Source organism: Lissotriton vulgaris, chromosome 6 (genome assembly GCF_964263255.1).
Source record: "Lissotriton vulgaris chromosome 6, aLisVul1.2, whole genome shotgun sequence".
In the NCBI taxonomy this organism is placed as follows: Eukaryota; Metazoa; Chordata; class Amphibia; order Caudata; family Salamandridae; genus Lissotriton; species Lissotriton vulgaris.
In genome coordinates, this window is record NC_141694.1 from 664,506,064 (window position 1) to 664,528,655 (window position 22,592).

The 22,592-nt window shown below is 43.1% G+C and overlaps 1 protein-coding gene across 2 annotated transcripts in view; it reads left to right on the forward strand.

Moving 5' to 3' along the window:
- The first annotated feature begins 4,060 nt into the window (after positions 1-4,060).
- HACE1 (HECT domain and ankyrin repeat containing E3 ubiquitin protein ligase 1) overlaps positions 4,061-22,592 on the forward strand; it is a 285,154-nt gene continuing 266,622 nt past the window's right edge. The window contains exon 1 of one of the 2 annotated variants that reach the window (XM_086926665.1): positions 4,061-4,304. In XM_086926665.1, coding sequence (XP_086782791.1) covers positions 4,229-4,304 — 76 coding nt within the window. In that variant the 5' untranslated portion in view covers positions 4,061-4,228. The remainder of the gene's footprint in view (positions 4,305-22,592) is intronic. The other variant, XM_086926666.1, reaches the window with a different exon arrangement.

Consider the following 22,592-nt stretch of genomic DNA (forward strand, 5'->3'; position numbering starts at 1 on the left):
GATGATGGGCTCTGTTGGAGGGTGGCAATGAGGGAATCCGAGGGGGGCATCATGAGGGGTGGAGATACGGAGAGATGGGAGGCACTGGTGGGGGTTGTTTGTGAGGGAGTCTGAAGAGGAGGTCATGGGAGGGGGGGTTTGGAGTGATGAGAGGCACTGGTGGAGGGTGGTAGGAAGGGAGTCTGAGGAGAAGGTCATAAGGGGGAGTTGCTTTGGAGTGATGAGGGGCACTGGTGGAGGGGTAGGAAGGGAGTCTGAGGAGGAGATCATGAGGGGGAGTTGCTTGGAGTGATGATGGGCACTGGTGGAGGGTGGTAGGGAGGGACTCTGAGGAGGCGGTCATGAGGGGGGTTGCTTTTGAGGGATGGGCACTGGTGATGGGTGGTAGGGAGGGAGTCTGAGAAGGAGGTCATGAGGGGCACTGGTGGAGGGTGGTAGGGAGGGATTCTGAGGAGGCGGTCATGAGGGGGGTTGCTTTGGAGTGATGGGCATTGGTGGAGGGTGGTAGGGAGGGAGTCTGAGGAGGAGGTCATGAGGCAGAGGGGCTTTGGAGTGATGAGGGGCACTGGTGGAGGGTGGTAGGGAGGGAGTCTGAGGAGGAGGTATTGGGGAGGGGCTATGGAGCGCTGAGGGGCACTGGTGGAGGGTGGTAGGGAGGGAGTCTGAGGAGGAGGTCATGAGGGGAAGAGGCTACGGAGAGATGAAGGCCAGTGTTGGAGGATGGCAATGAGGGAATCCGAGGAGGGGAGGTCATGAGGAGGAGCTACGGAGAGATGAGGGGCACTGGTGGAGGGTGGTAGTGGGGGAGTCTGGGAGGAGGGTGGCAATGAGGGAATCCGATGAGGTCATGGGGGAGGTGCTTTGGAGCGATGAGGGACACTGGTGGAGGGTGGCAGTGAGGGACTCAGGAGGAGGTCAATGGGGGGAGGGGTTATGGAGCGATGAGGGGCACTGGTGGAGGGTAGTAGGGAGGGAGTCTGATGAGGAGGTCATGACGGAAAGGGGCTAAGGAGAGATGAAGCGCACTGTTGGAGGGTGGTAGTGAAGGTGTCTACCGAGTAAGAGGTCAGTGGTGGGACACCAATAAATACTTTCGCACCAGCGCTATAATAGACCCTGTAATGTTTTTGCTTAATTAATTAGCAGTTGGGTCATTAGGGCCACTGTGTAACATATTTTAAAGTGTGTGCTAATTATATTTACTCTTATATTCAGGGTTTTCAGTTTGAAGGTGATTTTACAAATCTTTTTAGTGGGATTATGGAGAATGAAACCAGGTAGTGCCTGATATGGGGCTGGGGACCAAGGTTAGCTGTGAGTTAAGGTGCACGGTAGAGAGATTGTAGAAAACTGATGATCAGGCCTGGAAGGGAGTGTACTGCAGAGTCTGGGATCTGATGGAGGTATTAATGAAGAGAGATTCTCTCTGAAGGCTGGCAACGAGGCAGACTGAGTAGTGTTACTTGCCTGATACTCCCACCTCAGAAACCTCCTCTGCCCATCAAAGGGACCTTACATGGGGATCAAAACACTTTTTGAGAGTGTTAACGATTAGAAAGAGATTTGGAAAATAATGGAGGGCCCTGAATCTCCTGTTATCCCCTTCTATCACACGCAGGAGTACAGTTTTTTCTATTTATATGTCCCTCATTTCACTTTTCCCGCCTGCTTTCTACATCTGCCTCTCTCTCAAATGTCTATTATCATAGTCAGTGTATCATGGCCCTAGTGCAGACTGGCTGCTACTTGATGTTTCAACAACACCCCTACTTAAGCTGTGAAAGCAGTGTTGGATGGGGGTGGGGGTCTTGATGCCACTGCGTAGAGGTATTGTATTATTGAATGGCATTGTGCTTTGTACAAATTTCTTAAAGTTAAAATGGCAACCTGTATCTGGTGAAAGGATTGAGATACCCCTCTGTCGCACCTAGGTGGATGCATTTTATATATATACTGGCTGCCTATAACTCTTTGGACATTCTAATGTATTGGCATGCTCATCTGTTGCTGCTAGAAGGACCCAAAGCCATCGATCTATATGCCTGTATCCATGCAATACTTTTCCTAGGCAGGTCTATTTTGTCTGCCTCTAATGGGTGAGCTACTTTGGATCGCTTGTCATCACTGCTGGTTGGACTCAAGATCATTTGCCATTGCTAACTATAGACCATTCAGGCCTATTGGGTGTTCTTCTGGCAATCTGGAGGGTAATATAGAGCTATACCATCACTGCTGTTCTCAAGTATGTGGTGGATGGCTCATCTGTTGTAGCTAGGTGGATCCTAAGGTAACCTGCTCAGTCACTCACAACAACAAAAATTATGTAATTTACAGGTATTCCATCTCATTCTCCTCTCCTTGCTGCTAAACATCTACTTGCAATGCCCTAATAAAACGTAACAGCATCAGTCTGATCACTCGCGCACAATACTGAAACGCTCCCGAAGTAGGCCACACTGCGTTGCTCCACTCTTATAACTAGTCCTCGAACAGGCTAATTTTGGAAACCATGGGCAGATAAAATACCGGATATTGTATTGTGGCTGGAAAAGACTCAAAACAAATTGATTCTTTGTTGGAAGAAAAAAATCCACCAGAGACCTAAATGAGCAACCATACCATAAACAGTTTTAGTCCTCATGAATCATACAGAGATGTACGCAGCTCAACAAGCCTACAGAATGCAAAAGTGGAATGCCTTGGATTGAAAGAGAGAGCTGAAATGGTTCCCATACAACACATAACATATTCCATTCATTGTCTGTGCAGCACTGCACCCTCATTCCGGGATTTATAATTCAAGATTCTTATTTTAAATGCAACATACAACTCATGGCAGATTTGCCATGAAAGACCAGAGCCTGTTCTGTATATCCGGATAATTTAATTATACCAAAGCTATCCATGGCTGCAATTGTATACTGCTTATTGAGGAATTTTTTAGTTTTTAATCACACACCTCAGGTTTTGTTTTTTTAAATTTTTTATATGCTTAGCATTCAAGTACTTGTGTTGAAGCCGGGGAGCTGAAATTCGAGGGTTTGCAGTTAGGTCCAGACGTTGGTCTTACTTTCAAATAACGCTCCATGTACACACAGAAGCAATCCGTTGTATCATGCTGCCCGTTTGTAAGTACATATGATGTAATCTAGGGCTTGTAGGCTGCCTCCAGAAGCGACACATTGAGCCCGCAGTGGCCCACCCAAACGCGCCCTTGGCCCACCCAAACAAAAATTCCTGGAGCCGGGCCTGCAGAGAGAGCAACTCTAGGCCAATAAGCAGCAATGGAGGGCAATATGAAGTAGGGTTTACTAGATTATGCGGCATGAAACCCAAATTATGTGGCATATAATGCTGCACATTATGGGGCAGTATTATTTTGCTATTTTGAGTCGAATTAAGACTGCCTGGGTAAAAGATTTACATTGGTAGTAGGACTAGTTTAACAAGTACTCTGCAGCAGGAAGAGAAGCTCCCCTGAAGGTTTAACCAGTAAAGCATATATGCTGTAAGTGAGCCTGTGTTTTTAAAGTGACATATACAGTTTATGTTTGACACCGAATATGCGCTGTTCTCTTAGTTTAGTAACTTGTGCTGTGCCGGTGTTCTATATACACCGAAACAAGCATGCGCAGTGAGTGATACGCGCAGGGTGTGCACAGCCATACGGGGAGCGCCAATACACAGGCAGAACTTGCATGAATCGGAGCCCCTCTGACGACGGGGCGGGGGGGTGAGCCTATAGTTAGAACAACGGCCTCTCGGCTCGCTCACCTCTAACCTTAATGATGCCTCTGCAAATCTGAAAAGAAATAAGGAAGCTAATATAGAGTACATTGGTGTCTGTTTTAAAATACTGACAAAACGTATACACTTGTAATACTAACTTACATAAGGAAACCAGGGCGCTTAAAATCGTAAAGCTGATTTCACGACCAGTAGTAAAGCGTCAACATCGGACGCCTCCATTTTCAGTTGGCTTTCTAGTTCTTTATTGTAACCCCTTGTCTTTTCTTTCTTTCCATGTACCTGCTGAACTCTATGTACTACAGTTCCCAGCATGCTTGGCTATGACGTATTTAGGTGTACGGATGTCGGCAGAGCCGTCTGTGCCCCTGACAGCAGGGCTATGTACACTGATGTCCCCGGTCAGCCGCTAGTGTAATCGGCTGTTTGGACAATGGAGTTACGGGGCTAAGGCAGTGTGCGGCCCCTGAGGGGGAAACTAATGGAGAGAGCCATGGAGCAGCTGAATCGTCTGACGCGCTCTCTGCGCAGAGCCCGCACCGTGGAGCTGCCGGAAGGTACAGTGCAGATTATAGGGGTAACTGCAGAGGGCAGACAGAGTAAAGTAGGGCACAGATCACCCGAGCAGAGTTAACAGATCAGGACGCAGCAGGCTAACTCGGATCGTAATAATTCCTTCCCTATTCGTAAATAGCACACAGCTCTTAAGTAAAGCTTATATCCCAATCTGACTCGATCGCACCCAGGACAGCTCTGAACAAACTACCAAAGCACCTCCCATACAGAACCCCACAGCACAGGCCAACCAGCTAGACCCTTACGTCTTTCACCTGTCTATAACACGATGAAAACTATTACTTTTGTTGTGCTCTTTAGTTTATATTGCTAGGTTCTTTGCCTCACCCAAACATAACATTAAAACACCTTCCATATTGGATTACGACAAATACAACCTTGCTAGCTACACAACCCCACGATGAAGCATGCTATTGTTTCGAACATGCACTTATGCTACCCACGACATGGTATGAAGCTATTCAAATGCTGCAATAAAAAACAAAACAATACATTGAGTATAGCACACCGAGCTCAACACACAAAGCCCAACTCTAGACGCAATAACTGACAGAACAATTTTAGCACCCCAAAAACAAGCACCTAAAGGCATACAGCAAAATGGAAAGACCTGTCTTAATCGCACCAAGCCCAGACAAAACCGAAGCATTGATGACAGCACATTTCCCAGTTCAGTAGAGAGCACGGCGCCTAGCAAAATAAAGAGTGCAGCGTATCACTACAAAAAAGTAAGAAACAAAGTGCATATTACAAGGCACAGTAAGCACAGCACCTATCAAAGACCACTACAAAGAGCACACCAAATACCAAAAAGCTGTGCTGTCCGCAAGGACCACTAATGCTCATCAGAGGATAGAACACCCAGCAATATGTAGACCGCCCTGCAAAGACCCTATCACAAACTGAGGACACAACCGCAATTGTGTAAGAGTTGCGGGAGGTCGTTCCATGTTTTGGGTGTGATGTAGGAGAACAAGCGTCCTCCCACTCTGCTTCTGTGAATGCAGGGCGTCTGTGCGAGTGAAAGTGAGGCTTAGCATATGTGTCTAGTAGGTTGGTGAAAGTGTACGTGGTATGTTGGCCCAGTGTGTTCCAGGCTTTGTGTGTGTGTGTGAGGAGTTTGAATTGGCTGCGTTTGTGAATGGTTACCCTGTAGAGCTCTCTGAGGTGAGATGTGGGTGCGGTGTGGAAGGTTGAATACGAGTCTTGCTGTGGTGTTCTTGATGGTTGAGGTTTGTGTAGGAGCTACTTGTAGATTCCAGTGCAGAGTGCATTGCCATAGTCATGTCTGCTTTTGATTAGTGCTTGTGTGACAGTGCGCCTGGTGTTCTATGGCAGCCACTTGAAGATCTTTCATAGGGATTTATGATTAAACAACTACTACCTAAACAACAAATTCCTAAACCACTAAGGCTAAACCACAAGCAATGCCAAACCACTACATTGTTAACGAGTTCCTGAACCACAAAAAATATTCAATTTGCTCTTTACCCGATTATACCACTATGTTCTTTAAAAAAACGCATGTTGGGAACATGAGAAAAAAACGAATTTAAATTATAGATGATCGTGGGGCTGAATCTCTTTGTTGACCAAGGGTTAGAATGTTTTGTGTCCACTCATATCCCTGCCTTAAGCCCTCTTTTTGCAGAAACCTAGGGCCAGCTTGCAGCATAAGACTGCCAAAGGGAGCTATAGTTTTAAAGAGCCTGGAAAGGACAGAACAAATACGTGTACCTAAAGTTACTAGAGTCCCTACACGCTATGTTCTCAAGACAAACAAACACAGATTGCAAAGATGCCTTGCAAGAGGAGCTCTTGGGGCAGTAATGCAGTGAATGCTGGGTGTTCATTTCATTTGTATCATTCAATTTTTGATTAATTAGTGGGTTGAATGCTTGTCTCTGTTGTGCTGCGTTGTAGAATTTTGTCTGACACCCTGATTTTATATGCAGTACAGCAAAAATGTTTTTTCAAAAACTGAAATATAACATGGGTTGGGCCGGCAGAGAGAAAGGATTGAGATATTGGGAAGCATCACTCTACTTTGGCCCACAATCACAAGGAATTGTCTAATTACAAAGTGTAACAAAGCACTCTATTTCGAGGACTAGGTTGAATTCTACAAAAATCTCAGGAACAACTTCAAACCCCAAACCAACTGACATTAGGACACAGGGAATGGAAAGTGACAGCCATTCGAACACGAAAGACAATAACAACCAACCTGTAACAATCTGTGAAAACTGTACAACATTTTGAAGTTCTTACAGTTCTCCCAGATCCAACCCCTTAAAATGCAGGCAGAGAAATGTCAACTCCGAATGAAAACAAATGGCAAAAAAAGCGGGAAGGCAAAAGAAAAAAGTAAAATTGTGAAGGAGGTGCAGCAGAGGACAGGATGAAGGTTCAACAGTTTGAGCTATGTTTTTGCAGAGATTCTGGAGAGGAGAAAGCAAAGCATGCTGTCTTTGATGGAGAAAGCATTCGGGCCCATCAGCTCCAGCCAGCTCCTGCATTCAGCTGTTTCTGTATGCTCCCACTAAGCAGAAGTAGAAGCGGGACCCAGTCTGGAAAGGCTTGTCATTGTTATCACAATAGTGCCATCTATTGCCCAGTCAAAAAGGTCATTTATTCCGTGGTTTAGGAAAGTCGTTGTTCGTGTAAGTCGTAGTTAAGGATGTTGTGGTTAACAGATTGGTCATTGTTTTGGATTCGTTGTTCAGGTCAGTCGTTTTTTTAAACTTCGTTATTAAGGCTGTTTGCCCTTTCATAGCTTACACAAGACTGGGAAGCAGCCAGCTCTCACTTCTTTGACTTGTGCTGTTATAATGCTGCTTGTCTAGGATCACTCCCAGATTTCCGGTGTGGTCGCTGGTTGTTGGTCACAGCTCTGTCGGCCACCAGGTGGCATCTGACAAGGAGGTCCTGATTCCAAAAAAACAGTACTTCCATCTTGTCAGAGTAGAGCTTCAAGCAGTTGGTTCAGATCCATTCTTCTACTGTGGTCAAGCAACTGCTAAAGTTGGCACTGGTGGTGGTTATCTTGCCTGTTACAGAGAGGATGAGTTGGACGTCGGAGAGGAAGGTGATGCCTTTGGATCAGACAATGATGGCGAGCTGAGTCATGTAGACTTTGAACAGTGTAGGGCTAAGAGACGATATCTGGGGACTCCATAGATTCATTCTCTTGGTCTCTGATGTGAAGGGTGTCAGTCTGTCTATTTCAGGTTCTTCCTGTGAGGATGGAGCAGATCCGGTTGAGTTCAAGTACTGACATGATGAGCTCATAGAGTTTTCTCATGAGTGTGTTGTGTGAAACTGTGTTGAATGATGCAGGGATGTTAATCAGGATGAGGGGCCGCTGTTTCTCCTCTGTCCAGGATGGTCTCAATGTCGCCGGTGGCTGCGATGAGTGCTGTTCAGTGCTTTGGTTTTTCTGAATCCTGAAAAGTTGAGCAGACTGTGAAGATCCTTATTAAATTAAAAATGGGAAACATAAACGTCACTTGCTAGAAAAACATGATGCAGATTGTTGAAAACCGTGATGCTAACTTGTTTGGGCACTAGTGTTGAGGCAGCTATTAATTCAATCGAATATATGATTTATTTGGCCACTTGGAGTTTATATGTTGCAAGTTTATTTAAGTCCTCTAAAAACATGCCTTTAGATTATGTCAGCCTTCTTAACATATAACTATTTAAACCCCTCTAAATTCAGACTGGCTAATTTCAAACAACCAGTGAGTTAATTCAACCTTTTTAAAATGATTTTAATCCATTATTTCATTTACATATTTCTACTTATTCCTTCCCAGATAAATACCTAGGATCACTTTTTTTACTTGTTTTCAAAAGAGTAGGGGGGGCTTACAGCAGGGTAAAGTCAAAGAATACCCCTTGTTTGAGATGGGTAAAATGACATCCGTCTCCGTAGACTGATCTTAAACTCCCACAATAAGTGTTCCATTAGAGGCATAGGAATCCCAAACAACAGTTAGCTTGAGTTCTACCTCTGGTGAATTTTTTGTGCCACATTTGTCTCTGCCCTCGTGTACATAGCCTATTAGTGGTATTCAGGACCAGCTATTACCTGAGGCATCTGTGGGATTGCAGGCCCAGGTGCAGCAGGATCAGCAGCAGGAACAGTAGCAACAGCAGCAGGAGCATAGGGGAAATGGAGGTAGTGAGGACCATTAACTTAAATGTATGTTCAACGCTATTTTGACTAAGATAAGGGAGCTCAAGATCTCGCAGGCACTGTAAATTGTTGGGTTGCACGAAAGGGTTGTCTAAGATTGAGTAGAGTATGGTACAGATTTTTAAAAGACTGAAGGAGACGGAGTCCAGAATTTCCTAGCTTGAAGGGAAAGTTGTCACTATGCAGAAAGAATTCACTCAGTTTGAAAAACAAAAGGGTCTTTTGGAATATAAGATAGAGGAGCTTGAAAACCACTCATAATGTACCAATCTACACACTGTGGGTGTACTGGAGTGGAATGAGGGTCAGTAGGTACCCCAATGGATTGACTCTTATCAAGTCCTATATACTGCCTGATTTTTCAGGGGCTCTCCCCTTCCCCAGGGCCAACCGTATTCAGGCTCCATGCTCTCCCAGCACAAAATTTCATTGCACCATTTTGATTAATTTCTCTGACTACCGAATCAAGGAGCGCGTCTTGGCCAAGGCAATCAAGAAGAAACTTTATTAAGAGCTTGTGGTGCTCATGCATCCATAGTGCAACAGTTCAAACTAAGGGGGTGATTACAATGTCGGGCGGATTGCCTCCGCCAGGCTGGCGGTAGCCACCACCGGCCTGGCTGAGGCAATCCGCCCGACATCCACACTAGTTTTCCCCCCCGCCATATTAGTATGGCGGGGGGGGACCTCGGCGGACGGAAAGACCGTTCACCGCTTTTCCGCCCCGGTCGCTTTGCGGCCGGGGCGGAAAAGGAATAATACGGTGGCGCCATATTTTGATGTTTGTTTTCAGGTGCCTTTCCGCGGTGGCGATGCCGCCACGGAAAGGCATGCAGTCTTCACTCTGGGGGCCCCCAGAGTCAAGGAGAGGTGGGGGGTGCACACGGGGGGGGGTACCTGTGGTATCCCCCTTCATTTGCATTTACAAAGCAGCAGGCACCGTGCAGTGCCTGCCGCTTTGTAAATGCAAATGCTGAAATGCATTTTTAACATTGTGGCGGGCGGTGCAGAGAGCACCGCCTACCACAATGCTAAAAATACAGGATGTGCCCGCCACTGTGGCGGGCACATCCTAATACCCTTCACGGGACCCCGCCCTTATGGCGGGCGGTCCCTATTACCACGAGGATGGCGGGCGTGCGGGTGGGCAAAGTCCGCCCGCCATCCTAATGACCCCCCTAAAGGTGCTAACAAAAGGGCAATTTTTTTTGTTCACTATCTTTGGAGAGGCTCAGGAGTTCCTTCAGAAAATATCGAACTAATAATAAACTATGTCTGGTGTGATCCTCCAAACTGGATTGAATTACTCTGTTGAAAATTAATATTGGGGGCGGCGGGGTGTTTTTTCAGGGTCACATGTGTAGCTGGGTGCAATACCATGGCATCCTTGTTTGCCAGGAAATGTAGGAAGGGGCGTATTTAGACAATTCCCCTCCCCCTGCCTATCCCTCCCACTTCCCCTGGTAGGATAGGTCACTGGGATCTCTTTTGGTGAGTGTCAGGGTTTGGGGCGAGAATTAAATCTGGTTTTGATATATTGGAGACCAGGTACATGAATACTGTGGTAGGTGGTGGAGTACATCTTTACAATGATGCTCAAGGCTCAACTCTTGCAACGTTAATGGCATTGCAAATAGGAGTAAAAACGGGGGGCTGATACAATGGTTCTTTGCTTTCCCCAACATAATATTTTTGCTGGAAACCCACCTCAAGAATAATTCCCCCAACATTTTTATTCCTAAACACTATACCTATGCGTACTTTGCTTCACCAGGATTGGTGGTAAGTGGTGTCCCGATGTATTTTTTTTTTTTTTTGGAGGGGGGGTGTTGATTGGGTGATAAGGGAAGTAATTAGGGACCCACTAGGGAGGTGGTTATGGCTGAAAGTTGTCACCATTGGAAGAAGCCTTCTGAATTTGGCTAATTCAGCGTTCAAAAAATCGATTCGCCCACTTGCTATGGTGAGCCAGATTTAATCAGGATGAACTATTTTTAGGGCCTACTCGCCTGTTCTGGTGAGCTGACAACCATTGTTCTGCTTGCTCACAATAGCAATGCCTTTAAATCTTGTTTTGTTGTCACCTTTACTTGGCTTTCAGAGAGGTCAAAAGTCAGTTTGTATTCCTAGATTTACTTTTCTTTCCGTGGCTGAAGTTGGAGGATTTTGTAAGGTGAACTGTGTGATAGTCGTGCTGTGAAAAGAATGGGAAATGAAAGGCTGGAAGATTTCAGGATATTTTGCTAACACAACACTGAAATAGCTAATAAGTGAACTGTTCAAACATTTCAAATATATTTCACTAGTTATAAAGACACATTTTTTAAATTGTGTGGTGAAAAAATTCGATTTTTATAGGATCAAAACAAATCAGAACACTTTACTTGATGATGTGCAAATTTTAAATATTTGTGCTGAAACCCAAAACTTTGTTTATGCGCTATATAGTTTTCAGTAAAACTACATTTCAGTTGGAACATTCTGTGGCCATTTCAATGCAACATGTGATATCTGTAAATAACAGTGCACTACCAATTTACGCTTTTCACATATATTTATTAAAAGTGAGTTTTTAAACGTGAACTGGGAAATGTTGCAGCTGATACCTAGATGACGGAGCTATTAGTGAACTAAGAGGCAAGCGGGGATCATATGAACCCTATATGTGGGCCCAATTCTTATTATACATGGAGCAAACGTTTAGTCTAGTAAATAAAACATTTTATTTTCACAGCAGAAATAGTGAACTTGCATATTTGAAGGTGCACTCTTATGTGATAATGAATAAAAAGGCGGCTCCATAAGACAAAATATTTGCCTAGAATCACACAATTTGAGACAAGTTTACGAGTCCAGTACATGACAGTTAGGTTGATTAGATTATTCAGTTTACTAGACCTGCAGGTCTAGTAACATTTTAATGATTTTTCGAACCCTAGTTAATTACTATGGCCCAGTTGCTGATGAGGTGGACTCGCTATTGCAAATTTACATCATTGCAATGGGGGCAGAGGGACTAACGATTCTGGGAGGGGAATTTAACTACATACAGGTTTTAGGATTGAATACATCAAATAAAGCCAAAAAGCAGTTAAAAACCCCACACTAAAAGAGTGTTTCGACATTCTATTTTATTTTTTTATTTATTGCTCCGCAGTAGCAAGATTAGACATAGAAAGCAACACAAAGAAACAACAATACAGTTCTAGCCATTTCCGCTTCAGGAGTCAAAATAATCACAAATGCCCCCCAGATGCTTGTACCAATTTGGCATTTTTTAACCCCCTTTACAGCAAATAAACTCTACTCTAACTTATACAAACTATACATTTTAGCCCGCCAAAACTCAAATGCTGGAGGCTCTCTTTGTAGCCATTCAGAAGCACTACATTAGCGTGCAACAGACATAGCAATAAATATCAAATGTCGATGCTTATACAATGGATTCCCATGAGTATCAACAAACTCCATCCCTAGTAACATAATTGTAGGGGTAATTCTCATCGGGCCCATAAATGTAGATAACAATTTCTCTATGTCTGATATAAATCTAGATAGTCTGCATGTCTTTTTTTAGTTGTAGTAAACTATCTGCATTCTCTCCTCCACATCGGAAGCATCTTCCATCAAACTTCGCCCCCCATTTAAACATTTGCGCTGGGGTGTAATACAAATCAAATGTAGTTTTAAAAACCTGCACCTTCAAATTGGCCAACATTAATACTTCCCTAGAATTAGCGAAAACCTTCTCAATGGATATATTTTGCTCCCCCAGAATTATTGACCATTTTTCGTTATGCTTATCAAGAACATACACTTTGTAGGACAATAGTAACTGATATACCACCCCAATCTTTTCCTGACGTCTAACCATCTCAATAGGAGATTTAGGAACATTGTAAGATTCATAAGATCCGACATTCTAAAGGAGGATTTTCAATTAATAGATCCATGGTGTCAGGATCACCCGAGTTCCCAACAGGATAAGTGTTTTTCACACCGCTTTACTAGCGCTTCACTTCCGGATTTCTTTTATAATTTCCAAGTTGATTAAAAGGGTGGGCTCGGGCACTAGTTCAAATGTCTTCTCTGATCATTCAGTGGTTTCTATTCTGATGTAGTTGCTAACTGGACTACGGGAACACCCTCTACGCTGGAACCACAGCCAAACTCCAGAAAAGACTCCAGCGCATACAGAACGCTTCTGCACGACTCATCCTGAACATCCCCCGCCACAGCCTCATCTCTCTCCTGCTGAGAGACCTGCACTGGCTCCCCGTCAGCAAGAGGAACACCTCTCCTGCAGGAAACAGCTCAAGACCTGGCTCTTCGAGCAGTAGCGGCTGTCTCAGTTGCCAAATTCTCAGGCCGAGAAAATTGCAGCTATCATAACAGCTATCATAACAGTGGCTGAGGTTCATGAAGCCCTTTAAAAAACACCTAACTCTAAGGTGTGTGGCAATGACGGGATTCTGACAATAAAAAAAAAAAAATTGCAGCGAAATACCCTTCCTAACTGATTTATTTAATTTTTGTTAAGGAAGGAGGGGAAGTTCCCTCTATCTTCAAAGAATCTACTATAGTGAGTTTCTTAAAAAAAAAGATAAGAAACCCAGTAGCGCAAATTCCTATCGTCCAATTAGCCCATTGAATACTGATTTTAATTTGCTCATAAAAATATGGGCTATCCGGATTATTACTGCTGGTCAAACTGTAATTCATACGTACCAGAGTGCCATTGTTTCTAATCATTTGATGCTCGCCAACACCAACCTTTTAATACAAGTACTAGATTATATCTCATGCAGTCGGATTAGTGCAGCACAATCATGTACTATGCAGAGAAGGCATTTGATCTGGTAATTGTGAGGCCATATTTTACAGTTTAAGGAAGTTTGGCTTCCCTGTACAATTTATTGCTATGCTTGAGAATTTGTATCAATGCGCACAGGCAGAGATATTTATTAATTCCAGTTTGGCGGGAACAGTGGCAATTAATAGAGGCACCCTTCAGGGGTGTCCCCTAACCACAATTTTGTTTATATTTTTTATTGACCCCCTGCCTGTTCAGAGCAACAATGGGATCTGTACACCGGTGGAAGGGTTGTCTAAGCTGAAGTTATTTGCGGATGACATAATATTTTATTTGAAACCTGATCATGTAAATATACAGAGGGAACTTGATGAGTTTCAGGAATTCACAAGGATTGGCAGATATAAAATCAGTCGCAAAAAACAGAGCTGATGCTTTTTAATGCACGTGTGGGCGATCTGCCCAACTCTCTGCAGCAGCAAGCTAGTTCTCATAGACCAATACGTTATTTAAGTACGTATGTGACAAATAACCTTTTACAGCATTTCCAGTTAAATTATATTGCAACCCTAAAGCAGATTCAGGGGCTACTGGAAAGATTATCACTTCTCCCTCTGACAGTGATTGGTAGTGTTGCACGTATTAAACGTCTATGTTACCTCTTCTTTTGTTTTTGTTTTCAAATGTTCATATAAAAAGTAGTAATAGCTTTTTTTAAGGCTCTAGATTCACTCTTAAGAAGCTTTATTTGAAACAGGAAAGCTCCCAGGGTGAAATACTCTGTTTTACAATTAGATATTGAGCAGGGAGTTTTGGGACTACCTCGTGTTCAGACATACTATGAAGCTTCACTTTTTTATATTTTGGCAAAATCGTTGGAAGGCAGTGGGGTATTAGGTTTATTTTTCATGAAAGAATTGTCCAAAAATCTGCAATTAGTTTAGCCGCTTCTATTAAGGCAGCATAATTGCCAAAGAAATCCAGGTATAAGTCGCTTCAGGAGCTGGGCAGCCGGGTGAAAGCTCTGTTCATATCGAATCACATCTCAGCAGGTTATATGTATCTTAAGTTTCAGGAGTGCTACCATTTTGGATGGATTATTTCTAAAACTGAGATAAGGTATTGGAACTCCTTTGGTTTTAAAGAGTTTAGGCATTTGATTTTAAGGGGCAAGCACATTACTTGGCTTGACCTTCTCGTGCGGTGTGGCGATCAGTGCATTAGTTTTTTGTGGCATTTTCAGCATATTAATAATTTTATAATCAATAATTGTCAGGAACCAAATCTAGACGCCCACCAAGTCATGCGAGCACTTGTAAGATCCAGGCTCCTGGTAGTTTGGGGCTGGTACAGGTTGCTGCATAGTCATGGGGCCCAGGCGCATGTGACTAGCTTCTTAGAGAAGATCTGGTTGAAATCCCAATGTCATGTTTCTAAAAGCGATTGGCAGATTATTTCCAAGATTGAGTACAAGTCTTTAAGAGCAGCAAATTTTAGGAGAATTTATTTCATGTCTAGATTGATGGCATGTTATACCCTGCAGCCCTTCACAGAATGTAGCTGACCATTTTAGATCATTGTTTTTGCTGCCATCAGGCTGGCACGGGGACTGGCTTCAAATTTTTTATACCTGCCAGAAGCTGAGGCTTGTTTGGGAAGGAATATTTGCCGCTATTAGTATTGGTCTCCAGTCTAAGATCACTCTGGAAGCATGTGTAATACTTTTTGGGGCCTCAAAACAGAGTCAGAGCACCAGCATTGGCAAATGGGGTCTGATGTTTATTTCTATTGCGTTTTCGATAGCTCGCTCTTCAATTCTTCCAAATTGGAGAACACGACTAGTCCCAACACTGCAAGGCTGGTGGGAAGAAGTTTGAAGAAGCATATGCAAAACGGGTCGGGCGTAAAGAGTGTTACTGCTATTTGGCAGTATTTGGAGCTAATCCAAAAGGTGGTTCCTGATTTGTATTGCTGTATATCCTTTTTTGAGCCTTTCCAGTATGCCCATAGATTCTGTGTTTTAGTTTAGGTTGAATTTTGGTATTTTGTGCAGTTTATGATTGAGATGCAATTACAGGTTTAATGCCATTATCTGGGCTCGAAAAATCCACTTGACCGCTCTCATATTTGAGTCAGATTCATTCAGGACGAGCTATTTTTAGGTCCTACTAGCCCTTTCTGGCAAGTAGGAAGACAAACTGACCCTTGACCTCTGCCTCTGAAAGCAGAGGAAATGTGACAAGATAGCAAGAGTTCAAGGCATCTTTATTGCTCATAAAGTGAATGAGCAATAAAAATGCTTTTGTATCTTGTTAACTTGGCACATTTGCTTGCTTTCAAAGTCAGAGGTCAAGTGCATTCCAGTTAGGCCGAGGAGATTTTGTAAGACTAGACCTGCATGTCTAGTGCAATTTTAATGATTTTTCAAGCCCTGATTATGTTAAGTGGCATCTATTCAATTTGCGTCGTTTTTATGCCACCTGCTCTGTACTGTTAAAGTGCCCTATGCCACTTTACTTGTCTCATTATGATTGCACTTCATTATGGGCAGTTTGTATATTTGCCCATATATGCTGCTCATCTCCTAATCGGCAATATGCACAGTATCACTTTATCTATTTTACAAGTACTGTATAACCTGGATTTGTGACAGGATATTTTGTACCTTAATTTTTCTTATATGAATGTTTATATTTGGTGTACTTCATGAGAGAAGATTAGTGGGTTAATGATATCACATTAATAGGTACATATTTGAGATATTTGGATGCAATTGAGATGTTTTTGTGCCACCTGCTTGGTACTGTGAAAGTGCACTATGCCACTTTACTTTTGTTAATATGATTGCACTTTATTATGGGTAGTTTACGTATTTGCCCACGTATGCTGCTCAACTCCTTTTTGGAAATATGCTCAATGTCACTATTTATTTCATAAGTGCTGGACAACTTTGATTTGTGACTTGATATTTTGTATCTCAAATCTTCTTGCATCAATGTTAATATTTTGTACATTTCATGATTGAGACAGGATTATTGATTTATTGGCATAGCATTAAGAGACACCTATTCAAGATGCTTGTAGGTCATTTGCTCAGTACTGGATAAGCACACTCTCTCCTTTTACCTTTGTTTACATGATTGCACTTTAATATGGTTAGCTTGTATGCTTTTCCCTGTATACTGTTTATCTGCTTTTTGGTAGTTTGCACTGTATGTATTGCTGTAGCATATGATTGTTCTCCGTATTGATGGTATAAGTCGGATTAATAAAAAAAGAGGGTGAGTTGTTGCTTTGCCCACGAATAAAGATATTTGCTGATCTTAATCATAACGAGGTAAACTATTGTATTGCTCATAAGGAAGTTCTTCCTCCTAATCAAACTAGATTTAGGAAATTGATGGTAAGAATACACGGTGTAGTAGTTCTTGCATTCCTGGTTAGTATGTCCCAGTTCACTGGTGCACAGCAACCGCATTTGTATATGTTAACTTAAGCAAAATGTTCAACAACATTAATCTTTTTTGGGAGGTTGTTAGCTTTGGATTTCCCTTTACCTTTGGCCACATTTTAAATCTCTATATATAGGAAGCTGGGATACCCACTTCTGAAGCCACCTACAGATGCTATTGTGTTCAGATCAAGACCGCTGTACGCCTGTGCTGTGTCCTGTCTTCCAGCTTCTTCACTATATTTATGAGTGACTTGGACTCCCGTCTTTTACCTGCTCAAAATGAACTACAGAGATCTGTGAATACACTTGCTGCAGATGTTTGCAAACTGCTTAAAAAACGGTTTTGATAAAAGTAAAGTATAACATTTGAGGCAATTATTTTTCGTGGGCAATGGTGTATTATTAGAATTGAGATTACCCAGACTAATGATTATAAGTATTTAATTCATTTTCATTCAATCCTAACATGGAGACTGGCCATAACCACCACTGCAAATACCTTAATAACCCTCGGACGTGCCAAGCTAATCTTAAGTATTTCAGCCTACCTCTACCCTTGTTAGTAGGTCCCTAGAAGGTTTGTGTGTTACCCATCTCATCCTATGGGTTTGCTCGCAGGATAACTGTTAGATCTGGGGGTCTCTAGTTGGCAATGGTATTCACCTTTGTCCAAATAGGGACCCTTACTTCTAAGTCCGAATAAGGGGATTACACTCCTTAATAACCCCTGCTCACCCCCTTGGAAGCTTGGCACGAGCAGACAGGCTTATCTCAGAGGAGGTGTGTTAAGCATTTGTGAGTATGCACAGTAATACAGTGAAAACACTACAGATGGACACAACACAGGTTTTATAAAAATAAGTGTTCTTTATATAGACTTAACACAAGACCACAAACGACAAAAATCCACAATACTACACTTAAGATTACTTAAAAGATGATTAAAGTTACTTCGTTCAAGTTGATGATAAATGGAACAAAGTACCTGGATGCGTAACGCAAAGTAAACAAAAGGCTCGCAAAAGGGGAGATGCGTCGGTTCCGTGATCCAGGTGAAAGGATGCGTCGTGCCTCAATGCTTGCGCAGAGTAGGGGATGCTTCGTGATCCTTACCGGTGCGGAGGTGATGCGTAGATTCTCGGCCTGCTGGCCCGTTGCGATGTGCAAGATGGCACCTTGATGTGGTGATCCGGTTGCGATGCGAGAAGATGGTGCCCTTGATGCGGCGATGCGATGACGATGCGTAGACGCCCTGGCAGCCTTGGAACGATTCTGTACTTTGGAGCCGCGACAGGCCAAGTGACACGCTTCTCCGGTGATGCAATGGCGACTCTCTCGATGGCGTCACGCTTCTCCGGTGATGCGACAGCAGGCAGCTTTGATGAACACATGCTTCCAGGGAGCTGCGGCGAAAGCTCGCTTCTCTGGCGATGCGACGATTTCAGCTGCGACGGCGACACGCTTCTTCTCGATGCGTTGCGCTTCCAGCGACACGCAAATGCCTGGAGTCAGAATTCCCAGCAAGGAAATTCATAGGGGATCTGGAGATGAAGTCTTTTGTCCCTGAGACTTCAGCAGGAGGCAAGCACAGTTCAAGCCCTTGGAGAATATTCTGTAAATGATGAAAGTCCTTGAAAAGTTCCTTCTCCTTTCCTTGGCAATGAAGCAATCACTGCAGGCCAACTCAGCAAACAGCACACTGGCAGAGGGGCAGTAAAACACCTGCAGCTTCCTTGGTTCTTCTCCTTGGCAGAAGGTTTCTTGTTCCAGAAGTGATCTAATTTCTTGGGATCAGGGTCCCAATATTTATACCCCAAAATCCTTTTGTTCTCTGAAGGCAGAGAGGCCTCTGCCTAGTCCAAACCAGTTCATGAGCACTTTTTACATGACTCTCTTCTTCCTTTCACTGTGCAGGGCAGAGACATATGCCGCCCCACAGGAGGTGGAGCCAGCACAGGGGATGTGAAGATACAGCTCTGGAGCACTTTGTTGACATGATTCCTTCTCTCCTTTCACAGTGCAGGGCAGATACATCAGACACGCCACAGGAGGTGGAGCCAGCATTGTAGAGGGAAGGCACAGCCGTATTCAGGTCCCAGGTGCAACTCCTCCCTCCCATCTAGATGTAGATCTCTCTATTCACCACTGGGCTGCCCCAGCCTGTCTCCTGGAATCCCCCAGCCCTGTCACTCACAAACCCAGACAAGGAATACACAACCTAGCAGAGGCAGGCCTGGACAGTTAGGCAAGAAAATACCTACTTCTAAAAGTGGTATTTTCAAACACAGAATATTAAACCCAACTTTACTAAAAGATGTATTTTATTATTCTGAGTTCAGGCATACTGAATTCGAATTTCTACCATGTTCCCTGAGTCAGTTAGGATTATAAGAATGTAATATTCTAACTGCCCATTCGAGCCTATGGAGAACAGGTATCCTTCAATAGTGAAAAACGAAAATGGCTGTAGTTTTATTTATGAAATTTATGAAATTTATTTAGCGCAAACAAATGCCCAAGGGCGTCTCGGCGCTGTGGACGGAGGCAGACCAGAGAAATGGCAGTGATAATTATTGGTTAAATAACCAGGTTTTTATTTTTCTTCTGAAAACCGTGAGAGTGGGGCAAGATCTGATGTCCATATCAAGCGAGTTCCACAGTTTAGCTGTAGCGACAATAAAACGGCGGTCACCCCATGAAGCTGTTTTGGTCCGGGGCACGGTCATCAGCAAGGCATTCATAGAACGTAATGCTCTATTGGGGGCATAGAATGCCAAGAATTTCATGAGAAAATGGGGCCCTAGTTTACGGGAGGCTTTATAGGCTATGCAGAGTGCCTTAAATTTAATTCGATTTTTTTACCGCCAACCAGTGGTAGTCTTTAATCACTTGGGCGATTGGTTTGAATTTTGGGGTACCAGAAAGCATTCTTGCAGCTGCGTTTTGTACAGACTGTAATTTATGAATAACTTTCTGCTGGGCATTGATGAAAAGTCCATTGCAATAGTCAAGAGATGACATGACAAAAGCAGTGACCAATGTTTTACCTGAGTTGGGGGGAAGAAAGGGAAGGATTTTCTTGATGGATTTAAGCTTGTAGAACGAGGTTGAAACAATAGAATTTGCATGTGCAGCAAATGTTAGTTTATCGTCCAAAAGTATTCCCAGATTTTTTACTTTGGTAACTGGTATGGGCGGAGGGCCCAGTTCAGTGGGCCACCATGCTCCTAACCAATTAGGGGAAAGGTTTCCGAATATCATTACTTCCGTTTTATTGGAATTTAACTTGAGACAGTTAGTTGTCATCCAGTTACTAATAGTCATCATGCCATGATGAAAATTGGCGGCGATTTTCTCTCCGTTGTTTTTTATTGTTAAAATCAGCTGGGTATCATCCGCGTAAGATGTTAGGCTCATCCCAAAGTCCTTGATGACCCCTGCTAGGTCTGTCACGTAGACATTAAATAGCGTAGGACTTAGGGGTGAGCCTTGGGGGACGCCCCAGGGGAATGTCATCCGGGCGGAGCTGAAATTGCCCAGTTGTACCATTTGGGTGCGATTAGAGAGAAAGGAGGCAAGAAGATCTTTAGCTTTAACCTGGATACCTATGGCATTGACACGGTCAATCAAGATGTTGTGGTCGACTGTGTCAAAGGCCGCAGATAGGTCGAGCAAGATAAGTACTGCCGTCCCTCGTTGATCGAGAATGGTTCTTATCTCGTCAGTGGCTTTGATAAGTGCTGTCTCGGTACTATGGTGTTTGCGAAAGCCAAGTTCACTATTAGGTCATGTTACACACAACAGGGCATGTCCTACCTTATACTTACAATGCACCCTGCCATTGGGCCTACCATAGGAGTGTCAATTTGAAGCAAAGCAAAGGGAAGGTTTAGGGACTGGCAAGTGGGTGCACTTGCCAAGTCGACATGGTAGTACTAGACTGCACACAGGCATTGCAATGGGAGGCCTGAGACACACTTTACAAGCTGCTTCTGTGGTTGGCACAACCAGTGCTGCAAGCCCACCAGCAGCATTTGATTTACAAGCCCTGGGCACACATGGTGCACTGTACTAGGGGCTGACAGGTAAATCAAATAACCCAATCCTGTAATCAGCAATTAGTACATCAATTTAACATAGGGAGCACTTGCACTGTGGCACTGATTAGCAGTGGCACAGTGCCCAAAGCATATAACAAGCAAAAACATATCAAAACGGAGGAGGCAATCCGTCAAAATGGAAGGGAGACTCATGCCAATGATGCCAGGTCTAACAATAACCAAATTCCCTAATATCTGGATATGATGGAGACGAAGGACTGGAGACTGCTTTTTCCCTTAAGCCATCCACCCCAACAAAGAATGTCGGAACTTGAGGTTAGATCTGGCTGAGTACCACCAGCATGGATTTCAAATGATTGCTTATCAAATTGTTCAGTACTTGGTGACTGTACTCCGATGGGAAGCCTTTCATACAAAGGTATGAAAGATAGAAAGGCCCACTTTGATCAAGAAATGGGCTTGGGCATCTGCTCTTTAATGAAGATGACCTGGCCAGTGATATTCATTGTAAGATCTGTGAACTTTCGATTCAATGCTTTAAACTCATTAGCTTGGACTGTTTTATTTTTCAGGAATAAGTACAACGTTGTTTGATGTCCATCCAGCTACAGTGTCTATCTTTTGTACTATGATATTATACATTTACATGGTTGATTGCAACATAGAGTGAATGTTTAAATTAATAAAACATAAGTACAAATGCACTACTTAGGCAGGTACAAGTCACTGCAAGGCCCAGAAAAAAGACATCCAAGAGGTAATTTTCAGCTAAATGCCATCGCAAAACAGAAGCAAATTTTTGGGGAAATCTCACTCCGCTAGCCTGCCGCATGTCCTGAGCATCTTAAGAGCTACTTTTTAAAATGTGAAGCTTTCACATTCCAGAAAGTTTAGCTCACTTGTTGTAAGGAAAGGTTATCAAATGTAACACTGTATCCTTACACGAGTCATTATATCATTTTATTTATTTTTGACTTGGTATTTCCAAGTAATTAATTATATGTACATCTTGGTAAACCACTATTCTTGAACTTGTACACAAAATAATTTGTAAAGTAGTTTTAGTAGTGTGAATCAGAAGAGAGAAAAATGATTCAGGATAAAAGATTGTGAGGGCTTGGTGCAAGACGTGGATACTCAAGCATGATCTGCATAGAATTTATATATGACTACATATATAGGTACTTTTGAGTTTGCTCACAAGAGCCTCTTATGTAATGTTGAGGTTTTTCTTATCAGGCAGCAAGTTGGCTTGTATCAATAAAAGTCAAAGCATTAAAGGAATTCTGTTTTACAAAGATTTTAAGGAAATGGGAGGTTGTCATATCTGTAGGGTGTGTGTTTGCTCTGCCATCAAGATCGTTTTTTTGCAGACTATTTCCTGATTATCCTGTCTGGCGCTCAACTGTTTGCACACACAACCAAGTCAGGTGCTCAAAACCTTGAATCTATAATCAAGAGTTGTAAAAACTGAATAATGCCATAATCAATAGACTTAAAAATGGAGGTTTCTCAATCCTCTCGCTGTACTGGATTTTTTGTTATGAGTTGGTAACAAGTAGTGTTTCAAAACCGAATGGCAGATGATTGACAGTTAACGTGGTATACTCTAAAACAAGAGGACTTTGTCGCGGAGTTTCGAGAATGTGTTTACTGCCCCCGGAAGATAAGACTTGCTCCTGATGTTGGGGCTAATGATACTGATCATTAAACGCAATGTAATGTAAATGTGACTTATAA